Here is a 23,866-nt window from a genome sequence, read left to right on the forward strand (position 1 = left end):
TAGAGGAGGTATTGGGGGGCCTAAAGGCCATGCAGTCGGGGAAGTCCCCGGGGCCGGATGGATACCCAGTAGAGTTTTATAGGAAGTTCTCTGAGCTGGTGGGCCCGGTCTTGGCGAGGGTTTTCAATGAGGCAAGGGACAGAGGGACCCTGCCGCCGACAATGTCACAAGCCACCATATCTCTGATATTGAAGCGGGGTAAAGACCCGGAGGTGTGCGGGTCCTACAGGCCAATCTCCCTGATTAATGTAGACGCCAAGCTCCTGGCAAAGGTACTGGCGGGTAGAATGGAGGACTGTGTACCGGAGGTGATTGGGGAGGATCAAACGGGGTTCGTGAAAGGTCGGCAGCTGGCGGCCAATCTGAGGAGATTCCTCAACGTGATAATGATGCCCCCGGCGGGTAGAGAGGTGGAGGTAGTGGTGGCAATGGACGCCGAGAAGGCCTTTGACCGGGTGGAGTGGGACTATCTATGGGAGGTGCTCGGACGGTTTGGGTTCGGGGAGGGATTGGTGGAGTGGATCAAATTATTATATCAGGCCCCGAGGGCCAGCGTCAGGACCAACAGAGAAGTGTCGGAGTACTTTAGGTTGTACCGAGGGACCAGGCAGGGCTGCCCGCTCTCCCCGCTGCTGTTTGCGCTGGCCATAGAGCCGCTGGCGATGGCGCTGAGAGCCGCAGAGGGTTGGAAGGGGATGGTGAGGGGCGGGGTTGAACACAGGGTTTCTCTTTATGCAGACAACCTGCTCCTGTACGTGTCGGACCCAGTGGCCGGGATGGGAACTATACTGGGAATGCTGAGGGAGTTCGGCCAGTTCTCAGGATACAAATTAAATACGGTCAAGAGTGAAATGTTTGTGGTACAGGCAAGGGGCCAGGAGAACAGATTGAGAGGGCTACCGTTTAGGCTGGTTGAGGAAAATTTCCGGTATTTGGGAATCCAGGTGGCACGAGACTGGGGCAGGCTGCATAAGTTAAATTTGGCCAGGGTGGTGGAGCAAATGAAGGGAGAGTTTCGGAGATGGGATGCACTCCCGCTGTCGCTGGCAGGGAGGGTGCAGACTGTAAAGATGACAATCCTCCCTCGATTTTTGTTTATTTTTCAGTGCCTCCCGATCTTTATCCCACAGTCCTTCTTCAAAAGAGTTAACGGGCTGATCATGAGCTTTGTCTGGGCGGGAAAGTCTCCGCGGGTGAAGAAGGCGATGTTGGAGAGGAACCGCAGCGAGGGAGGGCTGGCTTTGCCGAGTCTGGTCAATTATTACTGGGCGGCCAACATCGCTATGATAAGGAAGTGGATGGTGGGTACGGGGTCTATTTGGGAGCGGGTGGAGGCGGCTTCGTGCAGGGGCAACAGTTTGGAAGCCCTGGTCACGGCTCCTCTACCGCTGCCGCCGGCCAAGTACACCACCAGCCCGGTAGTGGTGGCGACCCTGCGGATATGGGGCCAGTGGAGGAGGCATGTGGGGGAGATGGGGGCGTCTGTCTGGGCACCAATCTGCGACAACCATCGGTTTGCCCCCGGCAGAATGGATGGGGGGTTCAGAGTATGGCGGCGAGCAGGGGCGGGAAGGGTGGGTGATATGTTCCTGGAAGGGAGCTTCGCGAGTTTGAGGAGCTTGGAGGAGAAATTTGGGTTGGTAAGGGGAAATGATTTTAGATACCTACAGTTGCGGGACTTTGTTCGTAGACAGGTCCCATCTTTCCCGCGCCTCCCGCCAATGGGGATCCTAGACAGAATAGTCTCTGGGAGGGATGAAGGGGAGGGTAGAGTCTCGGGTATTTATAAGGTGCTCATGAGGGAGGAAGGGTCCCAGACAGAGGAACTGAAACTTAAATGGGAGAAGGAGATAGGCGGGGAAATGGACGATGGGCTGTGGGCAGAGGCCCTGAGTAGGGTAAACTCGACCGCGACATGTGCTAGGCTCGGGCTGATCCAATTTAAGGTCGTTCACCGGGCCCATATGACGGTGGCTCGGATGAGCAAATTTTTCGGGATAGAGGACAAATGCGCTAGGTGCGCGGGAGAACCAGCGAACCATGTTCACATGTTCTGGGCATGCCCTGAGCTGAGGGGGTACTGGGAGGGATTTGCGGGGGTCATGTCCCAGGTGCTAAAAACAAGGGTGGTGATGAGCTCAGGGGTGGCAATTTTTGGGGTTTCGGAAGACCCGGGCGTCCAGGGGGAGAAAGAGGCCGATGTGTTGGCCTTTGCTTCCCTGATAGCCCGGCGACGAATATTATTGGCGTGGAGGGACTCAAAGCCCCCGAAGACTGAGTGGTGGCTTGCGGACATGTCGAGTTTCCTGGGGATGGAAAAAATTAAGTTCGCCTTGAGGGGATCTGTGCAGGGGTTCACCCGGAGGTGGCAACCATTTATTGACTTCTTTGCGGGAGAGTGAGCGTCAGCAGGGGGGTGGGGGGAGGGGGGGGGGGGGGGGGGTAGAGTAGAGTAGGAGGGGTAGAGTAGAGTAGGAGGGAAAATATGGCGGGTAGTACCGGTGGGAGGGGAGCGGGCTTGTGCAATATGTTACGGTGGAAGTATTGAAAGTACGTGGATGTTTGCACATTTTTGCCTTTTTTGCTTCCTTTCTGATGATGTCTGTAACTGTTTATAAAGCCAAAAACTACCTCAATAAAATTGTTTATTAAAAAAAAACATCAGTCGTGTTTCGGTCAACGCTATTCATTTCTGCCAACTGCAGAAGGGCCACCATCCACAAATCAGCCTCCACAGCCACAACAGATGATGTTCAATACAGAAGTGACATACACCTGGGCGCAGACCATCGTCTCCCAAGGCAAGACGGCTGCCATTATAAATGTAAGTTTAGAAGAAAGAAATTTACAACAAAGGAAAACATTAAAAGAAACAGAGAAGGTTAAGTGAGTTGTACAATTAAAGTTATTGATCAGTCATGACAACAATTAATAGGTTAGATAGGTCGGGGGAGTGAAAGAATATGTGGCACAGGGCGGAAGGGATTAGCACTACTGCTTGTGCAGCCCTGACTAGATGGAACGAACAGCCTATTTGTGTGCAATTCTGCATAACCTTTAGCTCCCAGTAACCCGGATTGACTAATGTTAATAAATTGTAATTGGGGTGGCACGGTGGCGCAGTGGTTAGCATGCTGCCTACGGCACTGAGGACCCTGGTTCAATCCCGGCCGTGCGTTACTGTCTGTGTGGAGTTTGCACATTCTCCCCATGTCTGCATGTGTTTCACCCCCACAACCCAAAGATATACAGGTTAGGTTGATTGGCCACGCTAAATTGCCCCTTAATTGGACAAAAATAATTAGGTACTCTAAATTTTTTAAAAAAATTATAATTGCAATATCATCTTTTGATGGCTCACACCGATCAACCACCATTTCAACCACAATGAATTGAACATAAAAAGGTTAGCCTCTAGAGCTGGGACAGGAATGGTTGTTGCAGGTTCCGGGGTTTAGGTGTTTTAGTAAGGTAAGAGAAGGGGGCAAAAGAGGGGGAGGTGTGGCGCTGCTAGTCAAGGACAGTATTACGGTGGCAGAAAGGATGCAAGATGGGGACTCTTCTTCCGAGGTAGTATGGGCTGAGGTTAGAAACAGGAAAGGAGAGGCCACACTGCTGGGAGTTTTCTATAGGCCACCTAATAGTTCTAGAGATGTAGAGGAAAGGATGGCAAAGATGATTCTGGAAAAGAGTGAAAGTAACAGGGTAATTGTTATGGTAGACTTTAACTTTCCTAATATTGACTGGAAAAGATATAGTTCGAGTACATTGGATGGGTCGTTCTTTGTACAATGTGTGCAGGAGGGTTTTCTGACACAATATGTTGACAGGCCAACAAGAGGTGAGGCCACTTTGGATTTGGTTTTGGGTAATGAACCAGGCCAGGTGTTAGATCTGGAGGTAGGTGAACACTTTGGAGACAGTGACCACAATTCGGTGACCTTTACATTAGTGATGGAAAGGGATAAGTATACCCCGCAGGGCAAGAGTTATAGCTGGGGGAAGGGCAATTATGATGCCATTAGACATGACTTAGGATGTGTAGGTTGGAGAAATAGGCTGCAAGGGTTGGGCACACTGGATATGTGGAGCTTGTTCAAGGAACAGCTATTGCGTGTTCTTTATCAGTATGTACCAGTCAGACAGGGAGGAAAGGGTAGAGCGAGGGAACCGTGGTTTACCAAAGAAGTGGAATCTCTTGTTAAGAGGAAAAAGGAGGCCTATGTGAAGATGAGGCGTGAAGTTTCAGTTGGGGCGCTTGATAGTTACAGGGAAGCGAGGAAGGATCTAAAGAGAGAGCTAAGACGAGCAAGGAGGGGACATGAGAAGTCTTTGGCAGGTAGGATCAAGGAAAACCCAAAAGCTTTCTATAGGTATGTCAGGAATAAAAGAATGACTAGGGTAAGAGTAGGGCCAATCAAGGACAGTGGTGGGAAGTTGTGTGTGGAGGCTGAGGAGATAAGCGAGATACTAAATGAATACTTTTCGTCAGTGTTCACTCAGGAAAAAGATAATATTGTGGAGGAGAATGCTGAGACCCAGGCTATTAGAATAGATGGCATTGAGGTGCGTAGGGAAGAAGTGTTGGCAATTCTGGACAAGGTGAAAATAGATAAGTCCCCGGGGCCTGATGGGATTTATCCTAGGATTCTCTGGGAAGCCAGGGAAGAGATTGCTGAGCCTTTGGCTTTGATTTTTAGGTCATCATTGGCTACAGGAATAGTGCCAGAGGACTGGAGGATAGCAAATGTGGTCCCTTTGTTCAAGAAGGGGAGTAGAGATAACCCCGGTAACTATAGGCCGGTGAGCCTCACGTCTGTGGTGGGTAAAGTCTTGGAGAGGATTATAAAAGATACGATTTATAATCATCTAGATAGGAATAATATGATTAGGGATAGTCAGCATGGTTTTGTGAACGGTAGGTCATGCCTCACAAACCTTATCGAGTTCTTTGAGAAGGTGACTGAACAGGTGGACGAGGGTAGAGCAGTTTGTGTGGTGTATATGGATTTCAGTAAAGCGTTTGATAAGGTTCCCCACGGTCGGCTATTGCAGAAAATACAGAGGCTGGGGATTGAGGGTAATTTAGAGATGTGGATCAGAAATTGGCTAGTTGAAAGAAGACAGAGAGTGGTGGTTGATGGGAAATGTTCAGAATGGAGTTCAGTTACGAGTGGCGTACCACAAGGATCTGTTCTGGGGCCGTTGCTGTTTGTCATTTTTATAAATGACCTAGAGGAGGGCGCAGAAGGATGGGTGAGTAAATTTGCAGACGACACTAAAGTCGATGGAGTTGTAGACAGTGCGGAAGGATGTTGCAGGTTACAGAGGGACATAGATAAGCTGCAGAGCTGGGCTGAGAGGTGGCAAATGGAGTTTAATGTGGAGAAGTGTGAGGTGATTCACTTTGGAAAGAATAACAGGAATGAGGAATATTTGGCTAATGGTAAAATTCTTGGTAGTGTGGATGAGCAGAGGGATCTTGGTGTCCATGTACATAGATCCCTGAAAGTTGCCACCCAGGTTGATAGGGTTGTGAAGAAGGCCTATGGTGTGATGGCCTTTATTGGTAGAGGGATTGAGTTCCGGAGCCATGAGGTCATGTTGCAGTTGTAAAAAACTCTAGTACGGCCGCATTTGGAGTATTGCGTACAGTTCTGGTCGCCTCATTATAGGAAGCACGTGGAAGCTTTGGAACGGGTGCAGAGGAGATTTACCAGGATGTTGCCTGGTATGGAGGGAAAATCTTATGAGGAAAGGCTGATGGACTTGAGGTTGTTTTCGTTAGAGAGAAGAAGGTTAAGAGGTGACCTAATAGAGGCATACAAAATGATCAGAGGGTTAGATAGGGTGGATAGCGAGAGCCTTCTCCCGCGGATGGAGGTGGCTAGCACGAGGGGACATAGCCTTAAATTGAGGGGTAATAGATATAGGACAGAGGTCAGAGGTGGGTTTTTTACGCAAAGAGTGGTGAGGCCGTGGAATGCCCTACCTGCAACAGTAGTGAACTCGCCAACATTGAGGACATTTAAAAGTTTATTGGATAAGCATATGGATGATAAGGGCATAGTGTAGGTTAGATGGCCTTTAGTTTTTTCCATGTCGGTGCAACATCGAGGGCCGAAGGGCCTGTACTGCGCTGTATCGTTCTATGTTCTATGTTCTAACACTACCAATAGTAGCAACTCAGGGTTCAGTTCCAATAGTAGCAACTCAGGGTTCAGTTCTTCTCCCTCAGGAGCTGAATGAAGCAAAAACGCAGTGTAATCAACACAGCAACTGCAGGGTAAGATATATATTTTTTGTTGAAACACAAAAGTGCACAAACTAATACATTTTTCGTCGCACTATACAAAATAGTTGGTTATTAGTTGCAACTTTTCATAATCCACTCCCATTACACTCAAAAATGATGGTTCTAATGACTGGCAAGAGCTCAGTGTATTATACTATTGCTATACACTATACATTATTAAAGAGAAGTAGGAATCTTACCTCCAGTCTGCATCTGGACTCCCGGGGTCATGTGTATAAAATCTAATCTGTTGCTGATGTTTGAGCTAGATATAAACCCAATGACAAAATCAGAGTGCTTTTCAGCCAGTTTTACCTAAATAAACAAAAATATGTTTAAAAGTGTTAGAGATTATCTTGAATTTTATCTCTCGCAATTTAATAAGCAGTTTACAAGCTATCGCCAAGGCTAAAGAAATAATTGCAACAATGAGGAGGAATGATTTCCTCAAAGAAGCATCAAATGAAGCCAACAGGTTGAACTGAGAAACAAAAAAGGGGGAAATCATACTGCTGGGACTATAGTACATACTCCAAAACAGAGGGAGATAGGATAACAAATATGCAGTCAAATTGCTAAAAATGGCAGTAATAGTGGTGATTTCAACTACCCTAATATTAACTGCAGTAAACTCAGTGCAAAAGGCACAGAATTCTTAAAATGTATTCAGGAGAACTTTTATTAATCAATTGTAGTCAGACAAGAGAAAGGGCGGTTCAATATTTAGTTTTAAGGAATTAACCTAGGTAAGGGCAAGGGGTATCAATGGAAGAGCATTTAATGATAGTGATCATAATCAATTTAGATTTAAGAGTAACTCTAGAATTATTATTTTCCATAACTAGAATTCCATAACTTACATAACATAATTCAAATTGGGGGAAGATCAATTTTACCACACTGAAATTCAATTTGGCAAGTTACTGGAAACAGTTACCTGAAGATAAATCAGTTTCATAGGAACAGGAGTAGGCCATTCAGCCTATCACACCATTTAATATCATGGCTGATCTGTGGCCTAACTCCACATACCTGATTTGAACCCATATCCCTTAATAGTTTTGCTTGCCAAAAATGTATCTATCTCAGATTTAATATCAGTACAGCAGCTGTACCTTCAACTGCTGTTTGTGGGAGAAAGTTCCAAAGCTCTACCGCCCTTTGCGTGTAGAAGTGCTTTGGGGCAGCATGGTAGCACAGTGGTTAGCACAGTTGCTTCACAGCTCCAGGGTCCCAGGTTTGATTCCCAACTTGGGTCACTGTCTGTGCGGAGTCTGCAAGTCCTCCCCATGTCTGCGTGGGTTTCCTCTCGGTGCTCCAGTTTCCTCCCACTGTCCAAAGATGTGCAGGTTAAGTGGATTGGCCATGTTAAATTGCCCTTAGTGTTGAAAAACAAAAGGTGGGGTGTGGTCACTGGGATATGGTGGAGGTGTGGGCTTGTGTGGGGTGCTCTTTCCAAGGGCTGGTGCAGACTCGACGGGCCGAATGGCCTTCTTCTGCACTGTAAATTCTATGACTCTAACGTCTCTCCGGAACAGTCTTGCCCTGAGTTTTACACTGTATCCCCTAATTTTAGAATCTCCAACCAGTGGAAATCGTTTATTATCTACCTTGTCTTTCCATTAATAACTTGAATACATCGAACAGATCACACCGTACCCTTCTCAATTCCAGCAAAAACAGGCCTGATTTAGATTTGGATTGGATTTTTGTTTATTGTCACGTGTACCGAGGTACAGTGAAAAGTATTTTTCCTACGAGCTCACAACAGATCATTAAGTACGTGACAAAAAAACATAATAGGGGTACACAATGTAACTACATAAATATCGGCATCGGAGGAAGCATACAGGGGTGTAGTGTTAATGAGGTCAGTCTACAAGAGGGTTGCTTAGGAATCTGGTAACAGCGGGGAAGAAACTGTTTTTAAGTCTGTTTCTTGCATGTTCTCAGACTTTTGTGTCTCCTGCCCGATGGGAGAAGTTGAAAGAATGAGTAAGCTGGGTGGGAGGGGTCTTTAATTATGCTGCCCACTTTCCCCAGGCAGCGGGAGGTGTAGATGGAGTCAATGGGTGGGAGGCAGTGTGATGGACTAGGCTGTGTTCACGACTCGCTGAAGTTTCTTGCAGTCTTGGGCCAAACAGTTGCCATACCAGGCTGTGCTGCAGCTAGATAGGATGCTTTCTATGGTTCATCTGTAATAGTTGGTAAGAGTTAATGTCGACATGCCGTACTTCCTTAGTTCCCTGAGGAAGTAGAGGCGCTGTTGTGCTTTCTTGGTGGTAACGTCGACGTGGGTGGACCAGGACAGATTTTTGGAGATGTGCACCCCTAAGAATTTGAAACTGCTAACCATCTCCACCTCGGCCCCGGTGATGCTGCCAGGGGGGTGTACAGTACTTTGCTTCCTGAAGTCAGTGCCCAGGGCCGGGATTCTCCCCTACCCGGCGGGGCGGGGGGTCCCGGCGTGTTGGAGTGGCGTGAACCACTCCGGCGTCTGGCCGCCCCGAAGGTGCGGAAGTCTCCACACCTTTAGGAGCCAAGCCCTCACATTGCTGGGCTAGGCCCACTCCGGAGTGGTTCCCGCTCCGCCGGCTGGCGTGAACGGCCTTTGGCACTACGCCAGCCGGGGCCGAAAGGACTTCGCCGGCCGGCGTAAGTCCGCGCATGCGCCGGAGTGTAACGCTAGTCTGTGACTCTAGCTTGGTCTCATATTCTCTCTTGGCATCTCGGCTGGCTTTGCGGAGGTCGTACCTGGATTTCTTGTATAGATCAGTCGCCTGACTTGAACGCCTCAGATCTTTTGTGCAATTTCTCCTCATACCTTAACTCTCATAATTCAGGTATAATTTTTGTAAACCTACGTTGGATTGGATTGCATTTGTTTTGGATTGAACTCCCTCCAAGTCCATAATATCCTTCCTAAGTTTCAGAGAGGTGGGAGGCACTCAGGGAGGAACTGAAGAGGGTTCCCAGAATGAAAAAGGATGGAACGCTTAAATCTAGATCCTCCTGGATGTCAAATAGCTCAGAGTCGGGTAAACCTTTTTAGCTTATGTCAGGTGCTAAGAGTTCAATACTGCAGGAAGACTAGAACACAGAAAGTGCAGGTGTGAAATTTAAAAGGGAATTAGAAAAGATACTGGCAAGAACAATGAAGGAAAACCAAAGGAAATATTACTACGTAATTTGTTGGCTTTTGTTATTTATCCTTGTAAGGCCGTCAAAATTTGAAGAGAACAAATTTCTAAAGCTATGGGGGAAAAAGTTGGGGAGTGAGACTGTTCGAGTTGCTCCTGCAGAGAGCAGGCACACATGACAGGCTAAATCGCCTAGGTCTGTGGTGTAAGCATTCTATGATTTTGTAATGTGCATTGAAATTAGGGAGCTACAAACAGGAAAAGAAAATGGAATTATTTCCTCCCATAACCTCAATATAACAATGGCCTCAAGTTGTTGCAGAAAGGTTTTCTTCTCAAAGCTTTGTGGTAAAAATCCTCCTATTCCACGTGTGCCCTTCTAACAGTTTTGAGATATATTTCTTAGATTATCATTTTGTTTGGTAATAGATCAGAATAGTTTAATTACAGCAGTTTTTGTGTATTCTCCAGTAGCCAGGGAACCTTCAGTGCTCATTTCAGCAATCAGCAGGCAGCCTCGGTTCAGAGGCAACCCGACTTCCTTTAATCCTTTCACTACTCCAGGGCCAGGTACCACATGAGCATTCACAAAGTCAGACCATGAAGCAATTTTGTATATTCCACCTGGAGAACAAGACAACATAATTAATCAAGCAAAGCATTTTTACATTGCAATAATGTTAATGACTCCCAATGCCCATGTCCTACACAGTAATCAGGCAGTCAAACATAAACTAATCAGTCTATGCTGTTTTGACACCAGAGGATACAATTTTTCTTGGTTCTCTGAATGTGTCGAGTGTACTGAAAACTCCTTAGTCAGGCTTATAAACAAATTAAGCCACCTAAGTGTATGATGCAAAGACAGCAGACACATTTCCATCCCAGCAAAATATTTTTTTTTCATTTTTAATCAGCAGAAAAGGAATATATGTGGAGCCTTACATTTCTTATAGCACATTCAAGAGGCTAACACTGAAGACTGCCAGTGAAACCATACATCAGTACTTTTATAAACAGGTGAGTAAGTTGGAAGGGAATAAAGAAACTCAAATATTTCAGAACGTATCAATCATTTGTCCAACATAATCCATGCCAAACAATGACGGAGAACTCAACTAACTTATGTTGAGACAAATAGCCAAGGCTTGAAACTGAAGAATACACCACAAAAAAATAACTTGTCTTTGTTCTTTATCTATATGCTCTCTGGTGCCAGCAAAATACAAGAATTAATATTCTCTACAACACGCTTCAGATAGTGTAGACAGGGTTAAGTTCAGTAACTCCAACAAATAAGTAAACTGCTATTTATAAAAAAAATGTTTTCTGATCTCAAAATGTTTGCACCTGGAGAAGTCAAGTACACAGTTAAGGGGTCGGTTGAGGGGTTTCACCTTAGATGGCAGCCATCCATTTCCTTCTTTAAAGAGCTAGTCACGGTCAGTTGTTGTGGGGGGGGGGGGAATTAGTTTAATAATATTAATCTTTACTGTCACAAGTAGTCTTACATTAACACTGCAATGAAGTTACTGTGAAAAGCCCCAAGTCGCCACATTCCAGCGCCTGTTCGGGTACACAGAGGGAGAATTCAGAATGTCCAAATTACCTAACAGCACGTCTTTTGGGACTTGTGGGAGGAAACTGGAACACCCGGAGGAAACCCACGCAGACACAGGGAACTCATGCAGACTCCGCATAGACAGTGACCCAAGCCGGGAATCGAACCTGGGACCCTGGCGCTGTGTCGCAACAGTGCTAACCATTGTGCTACTGTGCTGCCCAATTATTGGTGGGGAGAGGGCTTTTTCCTTTTGGATGGGGTTTATATGGTTGGTTGGGTTTTGGCTATATTGTGCTGTGCTACATACATCTTTTGTGTTGTTAGTTTGTTGTACATTTGATATAAATGAAAAATCTTCAATAAAAATATATATTTTTAATGTTTTCATAGGAGTGCAAGGGGACAAGATCCCTGGGGTCCAAAGAAATCTAAAAATAAGTCAAGGAGAGGAATTAACTGAATGTAACACATGCAAGAAAAATGGTAATGGAGTAAATAATGAGACTCCAGATTGGCAAATTGTCATAACCTGATGGTTTCCATGCCAGGGGGTATTAAAAGAAAGCTAGGGAAATTGCAGAAGAGTAAGTTACATTTTTCAGAGGTTCTTACATTCAGGAATTGAAACTTTAGATCAGAAAATTGTAAATGTTACTCAATTTTGTAAAAGAAAAAGCATTTACAAAGTCAGACCATAAAGCAATTTTGTACACTCTACCATGCAAAACATGTTGTGGGAAGTTATTGGAATACATCATCAAGGACAGAGCAACTGAGCACTTGAACAAGTACGAGCTGATCAAAGAGTCCATATGAATTTGTGAATATTAGATCATGTCTGACGAATCAAATTGACCTTTTTTCAGGAGTTCGGTGCAACGTTTACCAATTTCTAGTGTAATTTAGCAATGCTCCAGAGATTATTAGCAAAATAAAATGTTGAGAATTGGATGCAGCTTATTAAAAGAATTGGGCGATAGGAGCAAGAAGAGTTGAGATACAGGAAGCACACCCTGATTTACAGGGTGTGACAAATGGTGATCCTCGGCAACTTATACTGGATCTCAACGTTTCCCCAGAAATATCAGTGACTTGAATAAAAGAATAGAGAGCTGTATATCCAAGTTTTCAGATGACAATAAATTTGGGACAGGTGACAAGGTCTTTAGAGTACAAAAAGGCATTTACCAAGAACGAAGAACATTAGTTATGTTGAGAGACTCAAGAATCTGAGATTGCTCTCCTTAGTGCAGAGATTTTTGAGAAGCCGGAACAAAGGGCAGCACAGTAGCATGGTGGTTAGCATAAATGCTTCACAGCTCCAGGGTCCCAGGTTCGATTCCCGGCTGGGTCACTGTCTGTGCGGAGTCTGCACGTCCTCCCAGTGTGTGCGTGTGTTTCCTCCGGGTGCTCTGGTTTCCTCCCACAGTCCAAAGATGTGCGGGTTAGGTGGATTGGCCATGCTAAATTGCCCGTAGTGTCCTAAAAAGTAAGGTTAAGGGGGGGGTTGTTGGGTTACGGGTATAGGGTGGAAACGTGGGTTTGAGTAGGGTGATCATTGCTCGGCACAACATCGAGGGCCGAAGGGCCTGTTCTGTGCTGTACTGTTCTGTTCTATTCTATTCTAAAGGTACTCAAAATCAGAAGGATCTTTAATAATGCTAGTAGAGAGAAATTTACTCCATCAAATGACCTGATAAGCTAGAGGTGAAACAATAAGGGGGGGGGGGGGGGGGGGGGGAAAGAATGTTGTAATCTGTAACACACTAGCTAAACAGGAGTGAAATCAGATTCCATAGGAACTTTCAAAAACCAACTGGAGGTAACAAATGATTACAGGAGAAAGGTGCTTTGTGGGATTAAATTGGACAGCTCTTTCAAAGAGCTGGCACAGGAACGATGGGCCAAATGCTTCACTTCAGTGCTGTTAATTTCTACGATTCTAAGTTAGATGGTAAATTGTTTAAAAGGGAGCAAGAAGTTACAAAGGGACATAAACAGATTTAGACAGTAGGCACGGCTACAGTCAACGTGGGAGGGCAAAAGATCATTCACTTTTAGTCTAAAATAGACAGCTTGGAATGTTTTTTAAAAAAATGGTGACTGACTAGGAGCTCTAGAAGATCAAAGGGTGTCCACAAACACAAATCACAGAATCTATGGTGCAGGTACAATAAAAGTAACAACAATGGCCAATAGAACAATCTTATCTCCATAAGATTCGAATACGACAAAAAGGAAGAATTTATAGAACATAGAACGATACAGCGCAGTACAGGCCCTTCGGCCCACGATGTTACACCGACATGGGAAGTCAGAAACTAAAGGCCATCTAACCTACACTATGCCATTATCATCCATATGCTTATCCAATAAACTTTTAAATGCCCTCAATGTTGGCGAGTTCACTACTGTTGCAGGTAGGGCATTCCACGGCCTTACCACTCTTTGCGTAAAAAACCTACCTCTGACGTCTGTCCTATATCTATTACCCCTCAATTTAAGGCTATGTCCCCTCGTGCTAGCCACCTCCATCCTCGGGAGAAGGCTCTCACTGTCCACCCTATCTAACCCTCTGATCATTTTGTATGCCTCCATTAAGTCACCACTTAACCTTCTTCTCTCTAACGAAAACAACCTCAAGTCCATCAGCCTTTCCTCATAAGATTTTCCCTCCATACCAGGCAACATTCTGGTAAATCTCCTCTGCACCCGTTCCAAAGCTTCCATGTCCTTCCTATAATGAGGCGACCAGAACTGTACGCAATACTCCAAATGCGGCCGTACCAGAGTTTTGTACAGCTGAAACATGACCTCATTATCCGGAACTTAATCCCTCTACCAATAAAGGCCAACACACCATAAGCCTTCTTCACAACCCTATCAACCTGGGTGGCAACTTTCAGGGATCTATGTACATGGACACCGAGATCCCTCTGCTCATCCACACTGCTAAGAATTTTACCATTAGCCAAATATTCTGCATTCCTGTTATTCTTTCCAAAGTGAATCACCTCACACTTCTCTACATTAAACTCCATTTGCCACCTCTCAGCCCAGCTCTGCAGCTTATCTATGTCCCTCTGTAACCTGCAACATCCTTCCACACTGTCTACAACTCCACCGACTTTAGTGTCATCTGCAAATTTACTCACCCAACCTTCTGTGCCCTCCTCTAGGTCATTTATAAAAATGACAAACAGCAACGGCCCCAGAACAGATCCTTGTGGTACGCCACTCATAACTGAACTCCATTCTTAACATTTGCCATCAACCACCACCCTTTGACTTCTTTCAACTAGCCAATTTCTGATCCACATCTCTAAATCACCCTCAATCCCCAGCCTCCGTATTTTCTGCAATAGACGACCGTGGGGAACCTTATCAAACGCTTTACTGAAATCCATATACACCACATCAACTGCTCTACCCTCGTCTACCTGTTCAGTCACCTTCTCAAAGAACTCGATAAGGTGATATGGTTTGTGAGGCATGACCTACCGTTCACAAAACCATGCTGACTATCCCTAATCATATTATTCCTATCTAGATGATTATAAATCGTATCTCTTATAATCCTCTCCAAGACTTTATCCACAACAGACGTGAGGCTCACCGGCCTATAGTTACCGGGGTTATCTCTACTCCCCTTCTTGAACAAAGGGACCACATTTGCGATCCTCCAGTCCTCTGGCACTATCCCTGTAGCCAATGATGACATAAAAATCAAAGCCAAAGGCTCAGCAATCTCTTCCCTGGCTTCCCAGAGAATCCTGGGATAAATCCCATCAGGCCCCGGGGACTTATCTATTTTCACCTTGTCCAGAATTGCCAACACTTCTTCCCTACGCACCTCAATGCCATCTATTCTAATAGCCTGGGTCTCAGCATTCTCCTCCACAACATTATCTTTTTCCTGAGTGAATACTGACGAAAAGTATTCATTTAGTATTTCGCTTATCTCCTCAGCCTCCACACACAACTTCCCACCACTGTCCTTGACTGGCCCTACTCTTACCCTAGTCATTCTTTGATTCCTGACATACCTATAGAAAGCTTTTGGGTTTTCCTTGATCCTACCTGCCAAAGACTTCTCATGTCCCCTCCTTGCTCGTCTTAGCTCTCTCTTTAGATCCTTCCTCGCTTCCTTGTAACTATCAAGCGCCCCAACTGAAACTTCATGCCTCATCTTCACATAGGCCTCCTTCTTCCTCTTAACAAGAGATTCCACTTCTTTGGTAAACCACGGTTCCCTCGCTTGACCCCTTCCTCCCTGCCTGACTGGTACGTACTTATCAAGAACATGTAATAGCTGTTCTTTGAACAAGCTCCACATATCCAGTGTGCCCAACCCTTGCAGCCTACTTCTCCAACCTACACATCCTAAGTCATGTCTAATTTATGCTTTATAGTTGTATATCGCTTTAGTCAGGCGCCATCAGAATTACTTCATTTTTAAAACCAAAGCTCAGGAATTCTGGACGGCCCAGCACAGATTCACCAGAACGGTACCAGTGCATAAAGATTTAAATTGTGAAAACAGGTTGCATAAACTCAGCTTCTATTCCCATGTGTTTACAAGGTTGAGAATAACTGAAGTATTTAAAATAACAATAGGATTTGATCGGGTAGATCGAGAAACTGATACCTCTGGTAGGGTTAGAGCTAGGCTATTTAGGAGCAAAAGTGGGAAGAACTTTTTCATACACAGCAGTGGAAATCCAAAATTTCTGCCTTCAAAAAGACAGTGTATGGTGCGTCAATTGGAATTGAAATCTCCACGACTGAAATTCACAAATTACTAGGTAAAGGGGCCAAATTATACGAATCAAAAGTGAGTAAACAGAGTTCAGGTACATATCAGCCTGAGTCAAACTGAATTACAGGCGTCTTGAGATGCAGAAGAGTCTCCTCCTGTTCATAAAGCACAAAATACGACATGTGATAAGCAGCTCTCCTTTGTAACCTAATCCTGAATACTATTAATTCCACAGAATTATGGGCTGTGATCTAACCTGAATCCCTATTCATGACTAGCCAGGGAATTCAGAGCCCATAAACCAAGCCTCTGAATAGCCTGCTCTTTGTAAATCCAAGATAGGCTGACAGAGATCCAGAAACACATCTAATATGGAAAGTGTGTATTACTCCCAGAAAAGGCCCCAAATGAGCAACAATGGAGAATTTTCAGCTTCCGTCACCTCAGATGCATTCCAAATCAGGAATGAGAAGATACATTCCAAATCAGGAATGGCAAAATAATTTCACCTCACCCAAAATGACCTGTACCACTATCTCCAAGACCTGGCTATGCTTCAGAAACGGAAGTATAAGCCAAGTTCCTTAGATGTGTACCTCCACTCCCAAGCAAATGCAGTTTCATCCTTTGCTTCATATTTGCCTTTCGGACAATGACTGTTGCTGTCAAAAAGGTACAGGGCAATGTATTATTTGTTAGCATGTCAGGGCTTTCAATTTCTGTCAATGCAGGTCTGTACCTATTGGGTCTAATGCAAATGAAAGCTAAGACATGTCACTGTTAGTCTAAAGATGCAGTCTCCTTTGAAAATTGTGTGAGACGTTCCACAGAATAGACAGGTACAACACACCCGTTGGACATATGCCAATGCAAGTTAACAGACACCCGACATCCACTTTTCCCACAGTAAGAGTTTAAAATACACTTTTTTCAATGAATGGTATACTTAAACTTGAAGGAGCGTATTCATTAAGCCGGCATATTTATTTTTTAAGGCTCAAGCCAACTGCAGAATGTTGCAATGAGACAAATGTTCCTTACTACAGTTGCAGTTTTAGCTTCAGCCAGTTACAACTGTATATTTTGGCTGTTGAATGAAGCCTCGGAAATGTGAACTATTGTATCTTGGTCTTCAGGGCAGGGAATGTTCCCCAATATTTGAGGAAGGAATTGATTTACAGCTCCTTACCATTGCAATTTTCTGCTAATTTGGCCAATGATAGTACTATGAGTGCTGTTAGCTCCGAGGCACCAGATATTGTGCTTATACGAATACATTGCTGGGAACGAGAACCTGCTAATGCCCATGGACCCGAGTGCTGTGCACTGAGACAGAATAATCTGACACAGCTCAAAAATTGTAACAATTACACATTTTTGCCAGAATCCAAAAAATAAAAACGCAACCTACCCTTGCAGTTAAGTTAAATTACTTATAGCCGCTTTCAAGTATTCATTATTTTACAACAGGCTTTTAAACATTTTAAAATAATGACTAGATACCTTCATACTGGTGTTTAACAGTGTTTCCAATATCTGCAAATTTTCGATCTTCAAATATCAAAAACTCATACTTATCAGCGATTGCTTTTAGTTCTTTGAACACAGCTGGACTAAAATCATCCAAGATATCAACATGTGTTTTCAGTACACAGATCTCGCTACCCAATGAATCAGCCAGTTGTAGCAACTCTTTTGAACTTGTGACATCAGCAGCTAGACACAAATTGGTTTCCTTTTTTTCCATTATCTTAAAAAGCTGTGCTGTGATTGGATGAATCTCAGGAAGCTGAGCACGAGCGCCGTAGCTTATTTCTTGATAGGGCTTTTTTGCAGGTATTCCGTCAGGCTGATAATTGAGCTGTTTTGTTGAACCATTTATCATTTTATGCACTGGTGGGCAAGCATTTTCTCTTATGAACGTCTTGACGCTTTCTACTATTTCACTATCAATTTTGCCTTGGACTTGCAAAATGTCTAATAATCTGGATAGAGTACATACAGAGTGCAGACGTATCCCCTCCTCTTCTAATATGGCCTTTCCTCCCTGTTCTCGGTCCAACAACACCACTGCATCAGTGACCTTTAATCCTTCCTTACAAAGAACTTCTGCAGTCTCCAAGACACTGGAACCACTTGTGACAACATCCTCGATAATAAGACAGGTCTCTCCTGGGTTGACAGCACCTTCCACCAGACGTTTTGTACCTGCAATTATAGAATGTCTTTTTAATAAATATGATAATGCAGTATAACAACTTTAAAAAGTCAATGGATTTCAAAGGCAAAATACATACCACATTGTGTAAAAATTACATTGTTGAGGCCAATTTTTAGGCAAAATCTAAGGGGTCAACTTTTACATGTGCAGTGTTTACGCGGGGCTCAATTTCAACTGAAACACATACCTGGCATGCCTAAATATGGTTTGCAAAATAATCCACAGGATAATAGGGGATACGGTACACACACCAGTCGTTTGTTGTCTCTTTCGGTTTCAGTTTCTATTAAGGAGATTCCCCGCTCCCCTCCCCCTCACATTCCAGATGACAAAGCGTCAACCAAGCCGTGGTTGGGGAGGGAAGGAAATTCTGCGCGGTTATAAAATATAATGCTGATGCACTCAGCCCTTGACCTAAGCTTTGAAGCAAGAAAATTTCACTGAGTCAGCACTCCCAAGGGCCTGACTGGTAAGGCTCAAGCCTACACTCCCTTCCCCAGGAATGCTGACGGTTGAGGCCTGGATGCTCATTTATTTAATGTTCATTCTGGAAGCTGGCTCCAACATATTGCTTCCTCCTGTGGTTTATTCCTCTTCTCCAATCTGTTAGGCTCTCTGTCCAAAGATCAAAATCATTCTTCCTGTCTTGTTTGGGCCTTTTTCGGCGTATAAGCTAATTTTGGACAAAAGCGATTATTTTGTGGTGTCCCAACCGGGGTGGGGGGGGGGTCTGCCATTCCGTCGGGTAGCGATCCACTTTAGATACCAGGGGTGCAGGTGACACAAAGTTGGGGGGGACTCCATCAGTATAATATTACTAGTTTGGTGGGATGGTGAAAGGGTGAAAGTGGATTTAGCAAGGTGGAAAGGTCTTCCTCTGTCGCTGGCAGGTCGGGTACAGGCAATTAAGATGAATGTGTTGCCGCGATTTTTGTTCATTTTTCAGTGTCTGCCCATCTTTTTGGTAGACTTAATTTCAGGAAGAAGTGGAAAAGTTGAGTAGCTCGTTTATATGGGGGGGGGGGGGCAGCCAGGATTAGGAAGGTGCTGTTGAGAGTGGATGGCAGTTAGGGGGGTTGGGTCTCCCAAATTTACTGTATTATTAATGGGTGCTGAATGCTGACAAGGTGAGGGGCTGGGTTAGAGGGGCATCTCCCAGTGGGTTAGAATGGAGGAGAGTCTGTGCAGGGGGTTGGGGTTGAGCGCGTTGGCAACAGAGCCGCTCCAGATGACTCCAGGGAAATATTCGGCGGACTCCCGTGGTGGTGGCAACATTGAAGATCTGGAGGCAGTTGCGCCAGCACTTTAGGTTGTGGGCAGGGGTCAAGGGAAATGCCGATTCAGGGGAATCATAGATTTGAGCCAAGGAAGTGGGATGGGAGTTTCAGTATTAAAGGATTTATTTCTGGGGGGCCGGTTTGCGAGGCTGGGGGAGAAATATGGCTTGGGGCAGCAGGAGTTGTTTAGATATATGCAGGTCCAAGATTTCGCTAGGAAAGAGGTACAGAGGTAATTTGGACATTCTGAATTCTCCCTTTGTGTACCGAACAGGCACCGGAATGTAGTGACTAGGGGCTTTTCACAGTAACTTCATTGCAGTGTTAAAGTAAGCCTACTTGTGACAATAAAGATTATTTTTTTTAAGAGAGAGCTACCCGGTGGCGCCGACCCCCACACTATTGAAAGAGGTACTGATGACAGTGGAATGGAGAAAGGGGCGGTGTGGGCGATTTATGGAGTGATTCTGGGGAGGGGGGGCGGGAAGATATGGTATCACTGGAGGGGATTAAGGTGAAGTGGGAGGAGGAGTTGAGGGAGGGTATGGAAGAGGGGTTGCAGTGTGAGGTGCTCCGGAGGGTGTATAGAACATACAGTGCAGAAGGAGGCTATTCGGCCCATTGAGTCTGCACCGACCAACTTAAGCCCTCACTTCCACCCTATCCCCGTAACCCAATAACCCCATCTAACCTTTTTTTGGTCACAAAGGGCAATTTATCATGGCCAATCCACCTAACCTGCACGTCTTTTGGACTGTGGGAGGAAACCGGAGCACCCGGAGGAAAACCACGCAGACACGGGGAGAACGTGCAGACTCCGCACAGACAGTGACCCAGCAGGGAATCGAACCTGGGACCCTGCCGCTGTGAAGCCACAGTGCTATCCACTTGTACTACCGTGCTGCCCTGACTTATGTGTCAACCCCGTGTGCGAGGTTGGAACTGATACATTTAAAGGTGTATAGGGAGCACCTCACAAGAACGAGGATGAGCCGACTCTTTGAGGGGGTGGAGATGTTTATGAACACTGTGGGGGCAGGCCCCGCAAATCACGTTCATGTTTTGGTCCTGTCCAAAACTTGAGTGGTATCGGCGGGAGGTCTTTAGGGTAATCTCGAAGGTGGTGCATGAGAAATGCAAACCGCGTCCCCTACAACCCATATTTGGATCAGCCGGGGTTGGAAGCGGGTCCGGAGGCAGATGTCTTGAACTTTGCCTCGCTGATCGCCCGAAGGCTGGTCCTGTTGGGACAGAGGTCAGCTTCTCCGTCGTACCTCTGCATGACAGGGGAACCTGCTGGAGTTCTTAACACTTGGAAAAGCGAAGTTCAAATGGAGGGGAAGGATGGAAATGTTCTACAATTCATGGGCTTTGTTTATTATGCATTTTCAAGAATTGGATGACATTGAACATTAGGGGGGGTGAGGGGGGGAATTGGGGAGGATTGGAATGTATAAGTTATCGATGATTATATATGGGTTGATGGTAGATTCCTGATTCTTTTTCATGTGCGTTTTGTATTTAAAATGTTGAGGCATGTTTGGGGGTGGGTGGGATAAAGGGATTGTTGGCCAAGGGATTGCCATTGTATTTGTTATTATTGATTATTTGTTGGTGGGTGTAAATATGATGAAAATGTGAAAGAGGAGGATAACAATATTTTTTAAAAAATAGATAGGAGAGTGGGCCAAAATGTGGCAAATGGAGCTTAACGTGGATAGGTGTGAGGTCATGCAATTTGGTCAAAAAAATGGAAAGGCAACTTATTATCTATATGGGGAGAGACTTCGGGGTGAAGATAAGAACTAGGAGGAGTAGGCCATCTGGCCCTTCGAGCCTGCTCCGCCATTCAATTAGATCATGGCTGATCCTTTGTGGACTCAGCTCCACTTTCCCGCCCGAACACCATAACCCTTTATTCTTCAAAAAACTATCTATTTTTATCTTGAAAACATTTAATGAAGGAGCCTGAACTGCTTCACTGGGCAGGGAATTCTATAGATTCACAACCCTTTAGGTGAAGAAGATTCTCTTAAACTCAGTCGTAAATTTACTTCCCCTTATTCTGAGGCTATGCCCCCTAGTTCTGCTTTCACCCGCCAGTGGAAACAACCTGCCCACATCTATCCTATCTATTCCCTTCATAATTTTATATGTTTCCATAAGACCCCCCCCCCCCCCGCATCCTTCTAAATTCCAACGAGTACAGTCCCAGTCTACTCAACCTCTCCTCGTAATCCAACCCCCTCAACTCTGGGATCAACCTAGTGAATCTCCTCTGCACACCCTCCAGCACCAGTATGTCCTTTCTCAGGTAAGGAGACAAAAACTGAAACACAATACTCCAGGTGTGGCCTCACTAACACTTTATACAATTGCAGCATTATCTCCCTCGTCTTCAATTTCATCCCTCTAGCAATTAAGGATAAAACTCCATTCGCCTTCTTAATCACCTGTTGCACCTGTAAACCAACTTTTTGCGACTCATGCACTAGGACACCCTCTGCACAGCAGCATGTTTTAATATTTTATCATTTATATAATAATCCCTTTTGCTGTTATTCCTACCAAAATGGATAACCTCACATTTGTCAACACTGTATTCCATCTGCCTGACCCTAGCCCATTCACTTAAACTATGCAGAGGGATCTGGGGGTCCTCGTGCATGAGTCAAAGAAAACGAGCCTGCAGCTGCAGCAGATAATAAGGAATGCAAATAGAACGTTGGCATTTCTAGCTAAAGGAATTGAGTATAAAGGTAAGGAAGTGTTGTTGCAACTCAACAAGGCATTGGTAAGACCGCACCTGGAGTATTGTGCACAGTTTTGGTCCCCTTATTTGAGGAGAGATGTAGTGGCATTGGAGGCAGTTCAGAGGAGGTTCACTCGATTGATTCCAGAGATGAGGGGTTTGTCGTATGAGAAGAGATTGAACAGTTTAGGCCTATACTCTCTTGAGTTTAGAAGAATGAGGGGAGATCTAATTGAGGTAGAAAAGATGCTCAAAGGTATGGATAAAGTAGACATGGAGCTGATGCTTCCTCTTGTGGGGCATTCTAAAACGAGAGGTCGAGGACTTCCGGTTGCGGCGATGCGGAGCTAAGCCGCACGTTCGGTAGCTCCCGGTATTTTTGGACTTTCGGGCTCTTTTAAGGGCCCGCAGCGGTGCTGGTTGGACTTTTCCTCTGGTGGGAACACATCCACTGTGCTCATCTGCCGGTGGATGGACTGGACCAGGAGCGGAGCGGTCAAAAAATCGGCTTTGGAGCAGAGAAAGGTGCGAGGCAGGAAAAACAAGATGGCGGCGGGCGGGGAACCGGCAGCGTGGCAGCAGGAGCTGCTCCAGAGAGCTGAAGGCTGAGATCCTGGAAATGTTTAAGGCCTCGCAGGACAAGCTCATGTCGACAGACGGCTCAGGGTGCGGAGATCCGAGAGCTACAGCAAAAGGTCTCGGAGAGCGAGGACAAACTCCTGGGCCTGGCAGTGAAGGTGGAGTCGCACGAGGCGCTCCACAAGAAATGGCTGGCAAGGATGGAGGAGATGGAGAACTGTTCCCGTCGGAAGAACCTGCAGATTCTTGGCCTCCCGGAGGGGCTGGAAGGTTCGGATTGGGGGCCTACGTGGTTGTGATGCTGAACTTGTTAATGGGCACGGGGTCGTTCCAAGGACCCTTAGAGCTGGAGGGGGCTCATCGAGTGCTGTTGAGGAAGCCCAGGCCGAACGAGCCGCCTAGGGCGGTGCTATTCGGTTTTCACCGCTTCGATGACCGTGAGTATGTGCTGAGATGGATGAAGAAGGAAAGGAGCAGCAAGTGGGAGAATGCTGAGATCAGGATCTATCAGGACTGGAGCGCGGAGGTGGCGAAGAGAAGGGCCGGTTTCAATCGGGCGAAGGGAGTGCTTCACAGGAAGGGGGTGAAGTTTGGCCTGCTACAGCCGGCTCGCCTCTGGGTCACTTACAAGGACCGCCAGCTCTACTTTGACTCTCCGGAGGAGGCCTGGGCTTTTGTCCAGGCAGAGAACTTGGACTCGAACTGAGGACTGGGAGGCTGGGGAATGATGTACATAGTTCGGAGGCTCTGTCCTCCTTGGTATCCTTTCGTTTTTATTGGCTGTGTTTGATGTTGCCTTTTCGCTGTTCTGCTTTTTCGCCTTTTGGGCTGTTATTTATTTACCGGGGTGCTTTTTAGTTTTTTCACTGGTGGAGGGCTGGGGAGCTGTTCGCGGTCCCACTGGGTCAGGTGCCCGTCTTTTTCCCGTATGTTGGGTCGGGGGGGGCGGGGTTTGGGATGGAAGTACGTGCTTTCTTCCCGCGCTGGAGGAGTAGGGGGCGGGGCCGGCACTGGGAGGGGGGAATGGTGGTTGTGTTGCATCGAGGGGGGGGGGGGGGGGTCGTCGAGATGGCGGGAGCAGCCGGGGTCAGCTGATTTACGGAAGTACAATGGTAGGGGTTACGCTGCTAGGGGGGGCCCTAGCTTTGGGGGGGGGGGGACCGGGTTGCTGCTGCAGGGGCCATAGGGGAACGGCTGGTGAAGGGGAGGCTTGGGGGGGGGGGGGGGTCTGCCACCGTGGGGATCGGGCCTGGGGGGTTCTCTAGGCACGTGGTGAGCC

At 46.0% G+C, this 23,866-nt stretch overlaps 1 protein-coding gene across 10 annotated transcripts in view; it reads right to left on the bottom strand.

Annotated features, from left to right (window-relative positions):
- umps (uridine monophosphate synthetase) overlaps positions 1–23,866 on the bottom strand; it is a 52,447-nt gene that overhangs the window by 9,847 nt on the left and 18,734 nt on the right. For 4 of the 10 annotated variants that reach the window (XM_038789514.1, XM_038789511.1, XM_038789505.1 and 1 more), the window contains exons 3-5: positions 17,262–17,966; positions 9,884–10,059; positions 6,496–6,560 (exon numbers count right to left, since the gene is read on the bottom strand). In XM_038789514.1, the coding sequence (XP_038645442.1) occupies positions 6,496–6,560; positions 9,884–10,059; positions 17,262–17,966 (946 nt within the window). Of the gene's footprint in view, positions 1–6,173; positions 6,242–6,495; positions 6,611–9,883; positions 10,060–17,261; positions 17,967–23,866 lie in introns of those variants that run through there. The other 6 variants (XM_038789510.1, XM_038789509.1, XM_038789507.1 and 3 more) reach the window with 3 other exon arrangements.

Source organism: Scyliorhinus canicula, chromosome 2 (genome assembly GCF_902713615.1).
Source record: "Scyliorhinus canicula chromosome 2, sScyCan1.1, whole genome shotgun sequence".
Classification (NCBI taxonomy): Eukaryota; Metazoa; Chordata; class Chondrichthyes; order Carcharhiniformes; family Scyliorhinidae; genus Scyliorhinus; species Scyliorhinus canicula.